The sequence below is a fragment of the Ptychodera flava genome, chromosome 10, assembly GCF_041260155.1.
Source record: "Ptychodera flava strain L36383 chromosome 10, AS_Pfla_20210202, whole genome shotgun sequence".
Lineage (NCBI taxonomy): Eukaryota > Metazoa > Hemichordata > Enteropneusta > Ptychoderidae > Ptychodera > Ptychodera flava.
Genome location: NC_091937.1, coordinates 23,392,325 through 23,408,323, shown reverse-complemented (window position 1 = coordinate 23,408,323; position 15,999 = coordinate 23,392,325). Strand labels below are relative to the sequence as shown.

The window sequence follows — 15,999 nt, the reverse complement described above, 5'->3', positions numbered from 1 at the left end:
GGGACACGAACGCAAAGGAAAAAAAAATGTGAAAAATATTTTATTAGAAGTTGTTGTGTTTGTGAAACTTTGAAAGGTTAGAGTTAGGCTTCAGAAAAAGTTATCGGTCATTCTCTTTATTTACCTGTTGAATATGTAATGAAAATTAGCTATGCCTTTGTCCCTCACATCCCCTGAACCTTCCCCATGACTGAATTGCCATTTTACAGCATCTATTCTCATGTTCATAAGTAGTATGCATTCATTATTCTTAATATATGCAATGCATTTAGTTTTTAGTCCCCGAGGATGAAGTCAGGGGGGAGAGCTTACAGCTTGGGCTCAGTCCGTTTGTCCATCTGTCTGTCCGTCTATCCACACAGATATCTCAGACATGCCTCCAGGCCCACTTTGTCAAAACCTGGCACAAGGATAATACACTGTAGCATACATGCAGATCATTTCATTTTGTGATGATCAATATGGCCACCAGGCATCCATTTCTTGTCATTTTATTATGTCCCAAGCCAATAACCTTGACAAATTTCTTTTAATCTTGACGCAAAGATAACACACTATGACCTACATACGCATGTTGTCAAATATCTCCATGATACAATCCAAAATGGCTGCCAGGCATGGAATAAGTTAACCTTTGAATAAATCCAATGAATTTGAATTTTTGACCTCCCAAATGTCTTCAATACATTTTATGCGAAAGAGCAAAGTCGCATAAACTGTCAATGGCTCATGGGAAAATGGCTGAAAATACATGTTCTTATCATTGAGGTAGCTATAGCAGGAGCAGAGAATTAGTCATAAATAGTCAAGGATAAAGTGGGGACAAGTTGATTTATTCAAAGACTAATGTATTTCATTATTTTATGATCTAAATCAGCGACACCACCTGGTGTCGCAGTAAATTACCAAAAAATCTAGGGGGTGGCTCGCAGCTATTCTGTGGTGATGACCCTTGACCTGAGCGCAATCTGTATTCCACAGCACTGCTGCGTAATCACAGCTAACACATATGCAGTTTAGTTATATGCATGTTTGTATGTAAGTAGGGTGTTGCTTTATCAAATAAAAATGAAGCGCCTGTTTTCAGCTTTTCTACTTTGTACCAGGGCATACGCAGATTGTTCATTATCATAAATTGTTTTTATTTTATTGAATAGAGGTGAACTACAACGATGAGAACGTCAGGGCATGAAATTTGAAGAATCATTTCTTCGAATCCAATTCTGAAATTTTCTGAACTTTTAACGTGACTGCAAAGAGACACAAAATGTATTATCAAACCAGATAAACCAGTCAGTGAAATGTAAATTTGTTAATTTTTCTCACTTGCATTGCTGGCTACTGGAATGTGATAGCACCCTCTACAGCCATTAATATATTTTCCATGTTCTGATCCCATTTGTTTAAATGAACACGAAGCACTTTCAGCATATGGCACTGCTTCTATTCAAAGAGGAAAAGGAAACATTCTTTTGCCTATTTGCCACTTCTGGACTTGAAAACTGCATGTACATCACATTTGTACACTTTTACTGTAACAGTTGCACATTGTCAAATTTATATTTGACGGGGACTATGTCATTGACAATGACTTGTTTCTACTCACACTGGGAAGTACGTATTCCAAGTTCAAGTAAAGTATGACCATGAAGGTGAAAATGAGAATATGCAATACTAGTAATAATCACTAATACAGTACATGTATTAATAAAGGTCATGGTTTCTCCACCCGCTGAAGCGACTGTGGTAAGGCCAGATAAAATAAGTGTTTCCAATAACCCAACCAACCCTAGAACACACTGCCTACCCCAGACATTTTTTTGCGTTATCGAAAGCTTTTGAGATTATTGTCAAAATTTTATCCTATTTCATGGATGTCATTAAACGAAGAGAAAAAGAAAATTTCTTCTACCTTAATTTTTGGCGCACGTTACCGGAAACGCATTATTTTTTATTTGGCCAAAGTAACCACAGTCAAGCCAGAAGTAGTAGTTGTACATCCATGAAGTAAGTGAAAGTCAGATTCAGCATTTTTCTCATTGTCTTCAACCAAGTTGCATCCTAGGGAGACCTTTGTACTTTAGATATACAGTGGAACCTGTCTAAACTGAACCCTGTCTAAACTGGAAACCTGTCTAAACTGAACCCTATTTCAAGTCCCATTCCAGTAGAACTCTATATTAAAAGGACCTCTATAAACCGAACACCTCTCCAAACCGAACAATTTTCTCAGCCCCTGTAGTGTTCGGTTTAGACAGGTTTTACTGCACATGTATCCCTGAGAGTCAGATGACAAAACATGATAACATGTTCTGTAAGCCTAACATGGCAAGTGGTAACAATACCTAAGAATACCTCCTCCCCCTGGCAACTGTGTCAGACTGGTGTAGAAGAAGTACTGGTAGTGTTTGCAATCTTTGTGTTAATTTATACAATTTTTCATGAGTGACGATTATCTCAAAAGCTCTCTTTAACAAAGTCCTCCCACTTGACATTGATTCAGACGTAAGATCTACAAAATTTGCAAATCCATCTTCAGGTTGAATTCATTGTTTTGATGTTCTGCTAATTTCCATTTGATCGTACACAGAAAATTTGTCCAAAGCAATGACACACAGTAAGTGAGGCTACCCCAATTCCCCTTGATTTGTTCACTCAGACATTTTTTGCTAAAGGCTTTTTCAATTTTATCAGTTTCTTAACAATTTTTAATTTACAATTTAAGTTTAGAATTAATTGTCAAGACTATGTTCCAAAATTATTGATTATGTGTACAATTCAAGAGTAAATTGAATGAGAAGTTGATGTTTGGAGGTGCTAAAAATTGCACACTGTCAAGATAAAGTTATCAGCAACTAATATGGTCTCAATCATACCACCTGTCAGACATGCAAATTCCTTTGTACGAACATTAAATAAAATCGATACCCTTTCTTTTGCCAACACAGATGCAACTTATTCCCTTAGTTTCCTTGAAAATATTGTGTATGGCTGTCAAAAATCTATGTCGACAAAATTATAAAATTGCTATCTCCTCCGCGTAAAAGGGTTTGATCTTCTCATTATTCACAGTGAGAAATCAGAAAATTATGATGATCAGAACTATGTTGCCAGAATTTCAAAATATGGACCGATTGTTCTGTGTAGAGAAGAAATTTCCTTCAGTTCAGTGAGTGATCTCCGTGTGTACAGATCATGGAGCATTGTGGGTAGCCTCACTTACTGTGTGACATCACCCTTGAATCAGTAGCATCAATAGCAGAGTATATTGCTAGCTAGACACTCTCACAGCCCCTCGTCCACCACGCAGCTCTATCCTCAACCATATGGTGATGCGCCCTCAACGGTCTTTCTAGCAAGCGAGGCTCACCGAGCCAGCCGGGTTATAGTGTAGCGGACCTCGCCGGCTTTGCCGCCTCGCTGAGCTGAGCTTCACTCGGCTCACCTTCTGAGGGCGGTATGATGATCTGAGGTGAAGCATGGAGGTGAAGCTGGTGAGGGGCTGTGAGAGAGTCTAATTGCTTGCAGGGAAAGTTGCACTCCAATACGTTAAGGTAGTTCAAACCTCAAAATTAAAAGATTTAAACTTTTGCTCAAGCATTCAAACATTCAGCCATTCTCAAGAATAAAAATTGGGGGTTGGCCTGCAAATTTTGGTACTAGAGAAACAAATTACGCATCATTAACCGATATCTGAAATTCAAAATGGCTCCCACCGCTGCCTCATTTTTAGGGGGGGGAAGAAAATTTATGATTTTCATAAAGCAAAGCTTGTGAAAACTTTATTTACTTCAGAAGCTTCAAAATGAGCCCCCACAAGAGTTAGGTCAAAAGAATATCGTAAAAGTTTGAGTCTGAATGTGTGTTTTGTTTCACTACACAGCAAAATGGTGGTGGCCCGAGTATTCACAGTGGCTGTAATGTCTATCACAGTACTGTCAACAAAAGTTGCAAGCAATCCTAGTCAACCATCAACAAATGATGTCATCAGGGGTATGAAATATGTTGGAAACTTAAAAAACAACAATAAAATTCTACCATACGGCAAAGAAGATGGCAGTAGAGATCATTTCATCAGGAAACAATCCTTCATAGATGCTGCATTCCAAAAAGACGACTTTGGTATCTTGTTGAATGGGAAACCGATTGTGGAAAATCCAGTGTTGCATTTTGAGGAAGTCCTGAAGGATACAGCTGGTGAACCAACCGTGTTCCACACGGATAAGTAAGTACCGGAATATTGTCAATTGACAACAACAACAACTTATAAAACAGACAGTTTTGAGTCTCAAGATACCTATTTCAAGTTTCAATATACCTTCCATCTCATTCAAAGGTGAATGGACAACCAGCAAACTCTGTAAGCAATGAACATTGCTTCATGAAAAATAATCAAGTCATAATTTAGTTGATTTGCATTTCTCAGAAACCTTGAGATAATCTTTGCAAGAATCCTTTCATATATTGGTAATTCAGCTCTCTGAGCCAGTTATTGATGTAAGATCATACATAAGACATTGAAAGATACACCTTAAGTATGCAAGTTTTTTATCTTTTGTCACTCAAATAGTCTTTTTTCCAATGTTCTCACATTTTTCACATGCCATCTTGCAAATTTGCAAAACATCAGAACGTCGAAAATGAGAAATGAAACTTCTTATAGATTTAAACTTCCATTACATCAATGTGGTTTTCATGCAAATTATTTTTCTAGAAAAGAGATTTCGGAATGCATAGATTACATACATATCTCTGACGCAACTTGTCAGAAAAGGCTTTCTATTGACTTCATCAGAATTTTGCTTTGTTGCTAGGTTACCAAGTAACCCCAGATACATGGCATCAGTTGGCAACGGATTCTTATCAACTGTGGTGTACGGTGACACTGTGTACATGAATGGCGTTTACAATGGTGCGGCTGAACACAGCCATCGTGCACGAATACCCTCCACTGGCGCCATCACCGTGTCTCTTCCTGCCGCTGAGGGAGATAACTCAGCTGATAAGAATGAATCTTATGCTTTAGATGTCGGAAAAGGTATACACACCTAGGGTTTAAGAGCATATATTGGCTTGGTCCAAGATCTCACTTTCTATCAGCTTACAATAATTTGAAGTCAGTGGATCTGGTAAAACTTATTGTGTCTTTTGTGATTGCACACTAAGAAAAACCGAAATCATGATTTGCCAATTTCATTCAGTGTCCAGCATGTAGATCACATTATTGTGTGTATATTGATGCTTTGTAAATAAATTATTATTATTTTCAATGTCATGCTGAGGTGAATATTGTTAAATATCAACAGGTACCATGGATCAGTTTTATGATGTTTTCAAACAAATACATAACAACTGACTAGTATTTGCACATGAAAACTGATCTCTCAAGCCATCGCAAAAACTTTTCATTCAAACAACTTCAATATATTGTCATGTGTACATACCTGATTTAAATAAGACGTACAACGTCACACTCCTGTGAAACAGTCAATCTTGCCTACCTTTCCGAGGCATCAGACTAATGTCTGTATACAACAAACACACTGAAATATTCCATCTTCCTTATGTGCATTGGTTTTACAACACATGATTTGAAAAACTTGATATTTTGTAAGAGTGACTTGGTATTCAGCATGTTTCAGTGACGGATGCAGCAAAAGCAAATTCAAAGTATAAAAAAAGCTTGAAAATCAGTCACAGAGTCCTGTAATGCTGTTTGTTAAACACGAAAAAACCTGTAGAAACCGAGAAAGAAACCCGCAGAAATCAAGCTATACATGTCTGTGTTCCATGATGGTGAAATTCGCTAATTATTTGTACAATCTATTTTTAATGATCCAGGTGTATTTTTCCATTGCATCAACACATCGACTGTCAGTGTACTGCAGCGTACATACGCCCACCAATATTTAACGCGCCTCCTCATCAATGAGATTATCGTAACTCGTAGAAAGCAATCCAGTAACCCAATAACTGTGAACTTGAACAATAATTATGGACCAGAGAGTAACGACTTTGATTTTAAAAAGAAACCTGTACAGGAAGGCATCAGGTTAGTATTGCTTTTCAGATCTTAACCCTTTGAATACCAAAGTCAATTTTTGTAGACTTTATGGAACAATTTTTTTCAGGCTGAGACAATTTTTAGCTCATATTTGGTATGTATATTTTTTAGATTCTGATCTTCCCAAAATTTTGGTCAAAAATTGTAGCCAATGAAAAGATACGTCGATCTGGTCCAAAAACTAAACAAAATTTGAGAAAAAGTCATCAAAAATGGTAAAATGTTGCACTGATATTTTGATTGGAAAAATATCAGTGCTCAAAGGGTTAATCATGAGTGTACGCACTGCGACAATTTCCCTTCTGCCCGAGACACAAGATGCAAAATTCTGTCAAGAATATCTTTCAGTTTGCAAAATAGCTAAAACTTTCAAACTCAGTCAACAAAAACTCAATCCAAAATTATGAGGGATAATTTTGACAATTGAAATTTATTTTTGCAAATAACTTTGCTGTGTGAATACATAATTGAAACTTACATGTAGAAGTAACATATCGCAAAATGCATACAAGACACATCACTGGTATCTCCCAGCAGCTACAGGATAGATTTTATATAATTCTTGACATAAAAAAGATGCTGGTGATCAAATGCTTGTCCTTTTGTGTCAAATATTATCATACTACTGTACATAGAAACTTGTATTATTCTTGTGTCTAATTGCTTTTTTATTTTACCTACTGGACAACAGTGTACCAGCTCATTCCAAACAATTGATGTTACTGTGGATCTTTTTGTAAAATTATTTTTAATAGGTCAATGTCTGGTCCAATCAGAACTCCCGAGACTTCATCAGCCGGCAAACCAGAAGTGTTTGTTTATTGGACAGACATGCCACAGAACATTACACTGCCTGAATCTGAACAAACACAGCGTTGGACATTCCTAACATCCATGGCCCTTGACGACGGAGCGGCATCCAAGTTTTACAAATTAGGCATGGAGATCGCTCCTGACACCGACGTTCTCTTCCAGAGCCATGTCGGCTCGTGGAGCTACAAATGGAACCGCGGTAAAATTGACGTAGAGGGCAATCTTTACTTGAGTCAAGCCATCTATGGCAGTATGTACTACATACTCAGCTCACTGCCGCCCCTGCTGACTGATCAGTCGTTTGAGTTTCCGTTCTATGGGCTGAGTCCAGGCGGACTCGCACAGGGGGCCCTTGGAGCGGACTACCAGGGCCACGTGTTCTGGGATATGGAAACATGGATGTATCCGACCATGTTAATGTTTTATCCATCGCTTGCCAAGAAAATGTTGTTGTATCGTACCCTACATCTAGATGCTGCCAAAGCTAACGCCAAAGATTTTGGATGCACAGGTGCTAAGTTCCCATGGGAAAGTGCATACACAGGTATTTCAGTCATCTTTTGCAACACTGCACTTCATGTGAGTGTAGTATACCGACATGTATCTGTATCTTTGATTTTCTAGTTCTCACATCCACACTTTGCGCTGGGGCTGCTCACAAATGACGTCCTTGTTCACTCATTAATATGCTGTGGTATATATTTGTCTGCAAACTTAGATTACAATTTCTGGAAATTATGTCATGCGAGAAAGACAAAAACAACATTGTAGCGACTAACCATGTTAGATTTAGATGAAGACTATACAAGGCATATTAATGGCTGAGAGGACAATCGCTGACAACAGCCATGCATGCAACTCTGACAAAAATTCATAAGAATTTTTACCAGCAGTGTCTGATGTTGCAGGCGTGCAGCTATATTTTGTAAAAAACATGTAACAGCCTGATTATGGATGCTTCCTTGCAAAGCAGATTATCACAGTCGATCTCAAACACAAAAAAAGATCAATAATGTGCATTAAAATTAAAAGTATGAATCATGAAATTTTAATTTTTATGTAATCCTAAACAAAATATTGAATGTGATATGCCTTCATTTCATTTCCATAAATGCATGGTCTATGAAACCTGTATAAGGCATGCTTTTGTAGGGTATCAGTAGTGTATCCTATATCAAAAAATATAATCTCCATATCTCATGTTACATATTCAATTTTGTTGGACAAAACAACTTGGCTTTCGTTTTTCTATGTAAACAAAAAATGTACAGTACTACAAAGCTCTTTTTCATAGTTCAAGCTTGCATGGCATGGTTATTTGAAATGCAAATATTTCAATTACAAAAAAGTATGCTACATTTCATGTAATGTTGACATCTATCATTTAATTTAAATTCCCATGAAAAAAGTTTTCGTCTGAAGTTCAGACCTGTTTATATTTGTAGGTGTTGAAGTTTGTCCCGGTCCAGTCTATTCTGCAAATGAAGTTCACATTTCAGGAGATATAGCATACGCCCTCCAACAGTATATTTCCGCAACTTGGGACACAGATTTCCTCCAAAACAGACGGGGATATGAGTTATTAACAGAAGTTGCTAAGTTTTGGGCCAACAGAGTTGAATTTGATAAGACCAAGAAACTCTATGTCTTAAATGGTAAGACTTACTGGAGTTGTTAAATTACAACAGACAGATGTATGTTTGCTAATTGTTTGTTTACTCCAGGACTTGAGGTAGATCCGGCACCGGATACAAGGGACTATGAACAGCACATAACCGGGGATATTGCTTTTGCAATTCAGCAGTACATAGCTGCCACTAATGATATCGATTTCATAGCTGCAAAGCGAGGCTTTGATACCGTTGAAAGCATAGCCGAGTTCTGGAAATGCCGTGCTAAATGGAATGCAACCAGAAATAAATATGAAATCCATGGTAAGGCATAACAGCTGATGTGTGTTGTAGCAGGGAAGGGTATAGCTACCATCAGATACATGTAACATCAAATTTTAAGAAATCACAAGCACAGATAGTTTAAGATACATCAAAAAACGACAGTTTATCAATTTCAGTTGGCCTTGGCCCATCAAAGAAAGAAAGCAAATATAAAACAGAAGCACCACTATGATAGACCAAGGAATGTTGTTTTACACAGTTTTGGAATTGTTCTGAGAGCATTGCAGCTTATATGGCAGAACTAGGCCTAACAGGATTACAATTTTGTACCCTACACGTTTTTTAGTGTATCTCCAAAAAGCTCTCAGGTACCTGTCATTGGTTTATACCATGATCTTTGCATAATGTCCTTGATATTTCATCATTGCATTTGAAACACTAAAAGGCTATCGATCAGTTTCTCTATCTGAAGAAAAATTCTCAAAAAGAGGATGGTATACCGAATATACTGATCCTTGTATGTTTCAAAATGTGCTACTGCTGCTGTGTAATTTAATTTAGCTGAGGAGACAGAGGAAAGAAACATCAATGGCTAAAACATGTCTTGAAATCTGTCCTGGAAATGCAGGCTGCTCAGTTTATTTAACCATCGGTTACATTTTAAAAAGACTGTACATAAAATTTTCTCCACAGATGTTATGGGACCAGATGAGTATCATCAGAATGTGAACAACTCTGTGTACACCAACATAGTGGCCCAGATCAGTCTCCAGTTGCCGTACTACGCCGCAAAGTTCATCAACGCCAGCGTGCCGCCGGAATGGAAGGACATCGCTGACAAGATGTACATTCCCTTTGATGAAGAGAAGCAATACCATCCAGAGTATGATAGCTATACGAATGGTCAGTGCAAAATTTTTTACCTGGTCAGAGTTGTTTGGTGATAATTACCCTTGATATTTGCTTCGAAAATTTATCCTGTGAAGTTTACATTGATATACTGGCAGCAGTGGTAAAGGTGCTAAACTGAACAACATGCTCTTTATGAACGTTGTTTCATTTTCAAAGTTGAACTAGTTGTTTGAGGGCTGATGACCGAGTCACAAGCATGATTATGAAGGCTGACATGATCAGATGCAGCGTTCAGGTCTTATCCTCCCTTGATGAACAAGTTACCTTCTGGGGTCATGCTGAAATTTACTGTTAATAATTGACAAAGGTTGACTTCATACAGAGAAACATGCATCAGAGTATGCATGTGAAATTTTAAAAATTGTGATATTCACACTTTGTTTCTGCTGCGTCTTTAAAACTCGCGTCTCGTCTTTTTCTGGTAATTTTGATCATGGAAATGCAGAATGATGGGACTTAACCAGCCTAAACTAGCAGGTCTGCATTGTACATCATAGCATGTCTTCTAAAGGAAAGTGAAGATCTATGGGACATGTCTTGCTGTGAAAGTTGATGTGAAAATCTAAAATTTTCTGACCCCTGGCCCTGAGAGTATAGCCCACTAAATTTTACGAGCATTCCCCTATCATATCAATGCAATTCTGTTAGAGGGTAGCAGATATGGTACTAGATTTCCAAAACCACTTACCTATCTTTTCAAACCTTTGCAAAAAATTGTCAAATTTGAAAAATGTGATGTAAAAGTCAAATCCAGTTACCCTGTCAGTGACGCCAGCCTGGCAGTTGAAATTAATTGAGTTTTGGCAAAACTGTTAGAGTAATAAAATAATATTGCTTTCATATCTCTTTTTCTGTACAAATTCTCATTTGTTCTACATGTAGGTACTGTGGTAAAACAAGCTGATGTAATTCTGCTTGGATTCCCACTCTTGATCAACATGAGTGAAACAGTCCGAAGAAACGACTTGACCTACTATGAAGAGCACACGGATTCTCACGGCCCGGCAATGACCTGGGGAATGTTCACCATTGGATGGTTGGAGTTAGGAGAAATAGACAAAGCTAACTCTTTCTTCAGCAGAAGCTTTGCAAACATACAGGAACCTTTCAAGGTACGGGGAATCTGATTTGTCACTATGACAGGTTGGTCACCCCTTGCCTCGCAATGGTTTGGCTCAAGTCAATTGTCTTCTGTTGTTAAGCTGGACCACTGCAGTTAAAAATAGGATGAAAGGGTTTGAGCTAACAGTGTTGAGTAGGATGTCTTTTATTATAACATTTGACTTAACCCTTTGAACCGGGCTCGGACAGAAATGTCCGATGACGTCGTAGAGTACCACGGGGTCAGGGTGCAAAGGGTTAACTCTGGCAACATAGTCTTATTCAGCATGTCAATTATGCTGAAGTTGAACACTAGCTAAAACGTTTTTAGTTTTCCGTTGTCTAAAACTTTTCAGAAATACAATCTCTATCAAAAACATGTTTTACCCATAGGCGTGTCCTCTTATGGTTTTTAGAGAGACAGAAAATTAATGTGAATGCCAAGCTTTGTGTCTTTTGTCATGTAATAACTCTAAGCATTGAACCGAGTTGTAAGTTTTGAAAATGATATACACATTATTTACTCCGTTAGTGATTTCAATTTCAGTCGGACATATGTGGTTTTGATATTCAGTGACTTTTGTTGACTTTTCCCAGGTTTGGACTGAAGTGTCTGACGGTTCCGGTGCCATTAATTTCTGCACTGGAATGGGTGGTTTCCTGCAAGCGGTCTTGTTCGGATACGGCGGATTTCGATTGTATCAGGACAGTCTGGACTTCAATCCGGTACTGCCTCCAAACACCACCGGATTCAACATCACCGGCATCAACTACCTAGGCTCATCAATGGATTTTGTCATCAAAACAGACTTTGTCGTGGTGACCTTAACGGAACAGACTAAAGGATCACCGGAACTGACTCTTGTCTACAATGGCAAACAGATACCTCTGCAAGCAGGTTAGTAGACCGGGAATGCTGCAATATAATATATCTTTATAAATACTGCGAATCCAGTTACATGTGTTTATAGCACAGCCAATCAATTGAATTTCACTTGAGACCACTCAAGATAATTCCACAGGCACATCGTAAAGTGCTACTGATATTTCATATGGAAACAAGGTTAGTTTATTTTTCTCAACACATGCCTGTCAACAATAAGTAGATATTTTTATGTTTAGGCTGTTTCACCAGCTGAATACATAAAATATTTTCTCTTACTGAAAACAAAAATTGAAACTTCAACCTGCCACCCCTTAAACCCATTCACCACAATGGTTTGGTCCAAACCAAATGTGTTCAATGGTAGGTGTGGACTGTGTACAAGTGAATAGGGAGGGGTGGATGGAAAGGGGGGAGGCATAGAATGTGTAGACTGTTACTGTAACAGGGAGCAAGTCTTTGATGCTCATTCAGTGTACTCATTTATACAGACAGACTTTTAGATGAGTGATATATGTAAGTACAGAATAGTTCTAAAGCACACCCATGAGATTTTAAACAGTTTATGACAAATGTGTATGAGCGATAGTTAGTGCATATAATGATGTGAACTAGTCAAAATCGAGTGGAACTCTTGTTGCTGAGTTGGTTTATTACAATTACATCATAATATTGAATGGAAATTCTGGCATGAAACATCAGAAAATGAATTTTTCTCTAACTGAAAGCTTGTGCCTGTTCCAACCATGCAATATTGTGAATACAGCATTTTTATTATTTTCAAGTCTCGACAAATCAGATTGCAGTATTTGCACCATCAATATACTGGTATGATATAATACCAGTATGCATTACAAACAAGCTGATGCATTTGCAAAGATAATTGCATAATTTGAAGGATTGAATTCCATCAAACAATTTGTGCAGTGCATGATTTGAAGTAGAACGTCTTTATTGTTCGATTTTTAAAGATTTTTTTCAATATGACTCATATTTTGTCTTGCTTGTAGCCAAACCAGTACAAATTGGAAGAGGAAAAGCCAAGATAGCGCCCTCAAAGATGGACAGAAGAGACAGTAAATGGAAAAAATCTTAGATGAAAACTACTGGTAGATTGTCTGCATTGAATGGATGGTGTATGATGTAGTTGCATGCAATGGTGGTAGATAGGTCCAAGTGATGGTGTGTTCTTTGACAGCTTGGTTGCCATGGAGTTTATTCAGACTTGGCATCGCCAAGGCAACAAGAGATTTCCATTTGCTATTTGCATCAGAACAGTTTCTTGAAAAGAAAACCAGTCAATTTTTTTTTTTCAAATACCCAAGCCGAGTGTCGTAAAGGTATTGCAGAATAATAGTATTGGGTGTGTGAAACCCAGCCAATTCTGATGGAGTTTAAGAATTTTACTGTTAAAAACAGAGTACATAGAACAGAAGTCTTCCAAAGTTGCAAATTCAAACAACACAAAGTTCGGATCTAAGGAGTTTACCAAATTTGAAAATTCAAGGAATGTTGACAGAGTTCAGAAAACTAAAAGTCTGCCAAATTTGAAAATTTGAAGAATTTTGACAGGATTCAGAGAGCTTAAAGAGGCTTCCAAACTTGAAAGTTTTAAACAAAATTGACAAATGTCAGTCGCGTCTTAGTCATACATGTAGAATACAGGGCAAGACTCAATTCAATTCACTTTCTACCGGGCTCCATAGACAAACCATAGAAATAAATACCTCTTGGGAAAGAGGATTAATTCACTGAACAATTTTGTCATTTGTGTAAATGGTCTACAAATTTAGTCAAAAACCCTGTAGCAAGATGGGATGGATGACTATGGCAAACACCAAAGGGAACAGCTGTTGTTGTGGTCAAGATAATGTTTTTGTTTTCACATATGACTTAGACTTCATAAACAGATCACATTACAATGTACAAAAATTCTGGTCGTACCGTAATTTTATGGCAGACAATTACATAATTTTCATGTGTCAGACAAATTTTAATTTGAAAAAAACATGCTCATGTAATGTACTTAATGTAGTTGGACATGTCTTTCCCCGAAGTGCCTGTTGGATCAGCCTTATCAAATAACTGACTGTAATCATAAAATTTCCCTGTTTGTGAAAGAAATGCTGCATAAAGCAAAAAATTCACCGAACGATATATGATCATCATGATGTTGGCAAATGCACTTGAAATTGTTCACTTGAAATTGGTCTTGAACAATGAAAGCAGTGTCATTGGCAATGTTGTCCTTTACGGTTTAGGAGAGTAAGGAATGGGTACAGGCAGCTAGCAGCACTGCATGGTAGGTACTGATGTGTCAGTTGGACTTGTTGCAAATGTTGTGTTCTGAATCTGACCATTTCCAGTCGTTTGGAGTGAGGACACTCTTACTTGCAATAGCATTTATGTACGCCTGTAATGGATTTCACAAGCTGACTGTCACTCAACAAGGGTTTTGCAAAATTACCTGTCCTGGTCTATGAGATTGAAATGAATAGTGCATGACAAAACGGATGAAAAGCATGAACTGGAAAACAGCCTGTCCATCGCTGATTGTTCTGACTCCTCACATGTATGGTAGAGTGAAAAGAATTGCAGCTGAAATTTCTTTAAAGGAAATACCATAATATTCAGTCCTTTTTACTCAAGAGAGTATTGTTAAATAGATGTATAGAAATCTCTTCAATAATTGATGAATTCTTGAGTTTTGAAATCAATACATTACCTTGATCCTTCAGCGTGAATAATTGGGTGTTTTTGAAATAGTGTCATTTCATGAAAACCAATGCTTCCATGTGTGTATCCCATGATGCATCTGTATATTCTACCCGATTTTATCAAGACATCCATTTATATAGATGACATTTAATGCGCTATGCTGATAAAATAAGGAATTCTAATCATTCACACTTCCAAGATGTGTGGTAAAATAAAAAACTGTACATACATTTACAGCTAGCCAAAATTGAGGGAATTCAATGGTCATTGACCTCGGCGCTCCTATGGGTTATTTCATCAGTTGATTATGCCTTGATGCAAATTTTACCAAAAGAACATCAAGAAATTTTGGATGATTTAACTATTTAACGAAAATGTGCAGAAATCCGTACTTATCATATGATCTTTGTTATTGTAATCAGCATCATTTTAAAACTTGCGATGTATAAATTTGCAATATAGTCAAATACTGTCGGTCTTTATCGGAACTCTCTGCTGCATTTCAGTACCAGTTCACAGTTATAACTTCACCATCTCTTGCCTTTCAATCAAGATTTGATCTTTACATTTTATTTGACCATGTCAATGTTTTAAGTTAAACTTACTTTTTCAACTTTTCTTTAGCATTAAATGCATTCTCTACCCAGGATTGTTCAGAAGTGGATATCTTTAATTTATATATGTATGTGCAGGGTCATTGGTATGGATGCAAATTAGAGATGAAATCAAAAGTAAAATATTGACATTATACAGTTGTCTTGGGTGTTTTTTCTTGTCTCTGAACTTAATAAACTTTCTTGTTGTGGTGTTTTGTTTGTCCACTCGCCAAATCATAATATACAATGAAGAGTTTGGCGTTGAGATCTACCTATAGATTGGTCAATATGATTATCATGTATGCCTGATTTCACATACCAGTGGTTTTTCAGCCTCTGTAGTTCCTAACACGTATAATCAGGCCTGACATATAAGGGATGGACCATTAGATCTTTTGAGGGGGTGGTCAAAAAAAAAAAAAAAAAAAAAAAAAAAAAAAAAAAAAAAAAAAAAATTCAAAGCAAAACATTATGAAAAAAAAATCTTCAAAGTAGTTACAAAATAAAAAAAATCAGAATGCAAAAACATGATAAATCTGACAGTTTAGTTAGAAAAAAAGAATTCAAAAATCTACAATTGTAAGAAAAGATGTGCACAATCTGATTGTGACTACCCAACTTCCGCAGATCTAATGGTCTGTCCCTAATGTTTTTCAAACTCGACACAATTGTGATGTGCATTGACATATTTTGCATATCTAGCATGACAGATATGAACATAGAGCACAAGAACTAATGTGGCAGGAGAATGCGCATCTATGCAACAATGTTACAAAAAAATACATTACCACAAAGGGTGACCTTTACGAGGCAACCCTTTATACAAACCTCATTTGTTGTTTGAGAGTAAAGTCACACAAAGGTGTTCAGTTGTGAACCATAAAGATTTTCCTTAAAATTTACAAAACTTCCCTCATTCTTGAATCGAACAAAAGGTGAGACTAGTCTTCCACTTGGAGAAGAGTATAGTAATTGAAGAATAAAAGACTCCCGAAATTTTTTTCAATTTTAAGTTGA

The 15,999-nt window shown here is 37.1% G+C and overlaps 1 protein-coding gene across 2 annotated transcripts in view; it reads left to right on the top strand.

Moving 5' to 3' along the window:
• Positions 1–15,134, top strand: part of LOC139142274 (protein-glucosylgalactosylhydroxylysine glucosidase-like) — an 18,110-nt gene extending 2,976 nt beyond the window's left edge. The window contains exons 2-10 of one of the 2 annotated variants that reach the window (XM_070712156.1): positions 3,884–4,225; positions 4,815–5,038; positions 5,842–6,052; positions 6,820–7,421; positions 8,602–8,811; positions 9,466–9,675; positions 10,567–10,796; positions 11,383–11,683; positions 12,679–15,134. In XM_070712156.1, the coding sequence (XP_070568257.1) occupies positions 3,888–4,225; positions 4,815–5,038; positions 5,842–6,052; positions 6,820–7,421; positions 8,602–8,811; positions 9,466–9,675; positions 10,567–10,796; positions 11,383–11,683; positions 12,679–12,764 (2,412 nt within the window). In that variant the 5' untranslated portion in view covers positions 3,884–3,887 and the 3' untranslated portion in view covers positions 12,765–15,134. Of the gene's footprint in view, positions 1–3,883; positions 4,226–4,814; positions 5,039–5,841; positions 6,053–6,819; positions 7,422–8,322; positions 8,533–8,601; positions 8,812–9,465; positions 9,676–10,566; positions 10,797–11,382; positions 11,684–12,678 lie in introns of both variants that reach the window. The other variant, XM_070712157.1, reaches the window with a different exon arrangement.
• Positions 15,135–15,999: the final 865 nt, after the last annotated feature.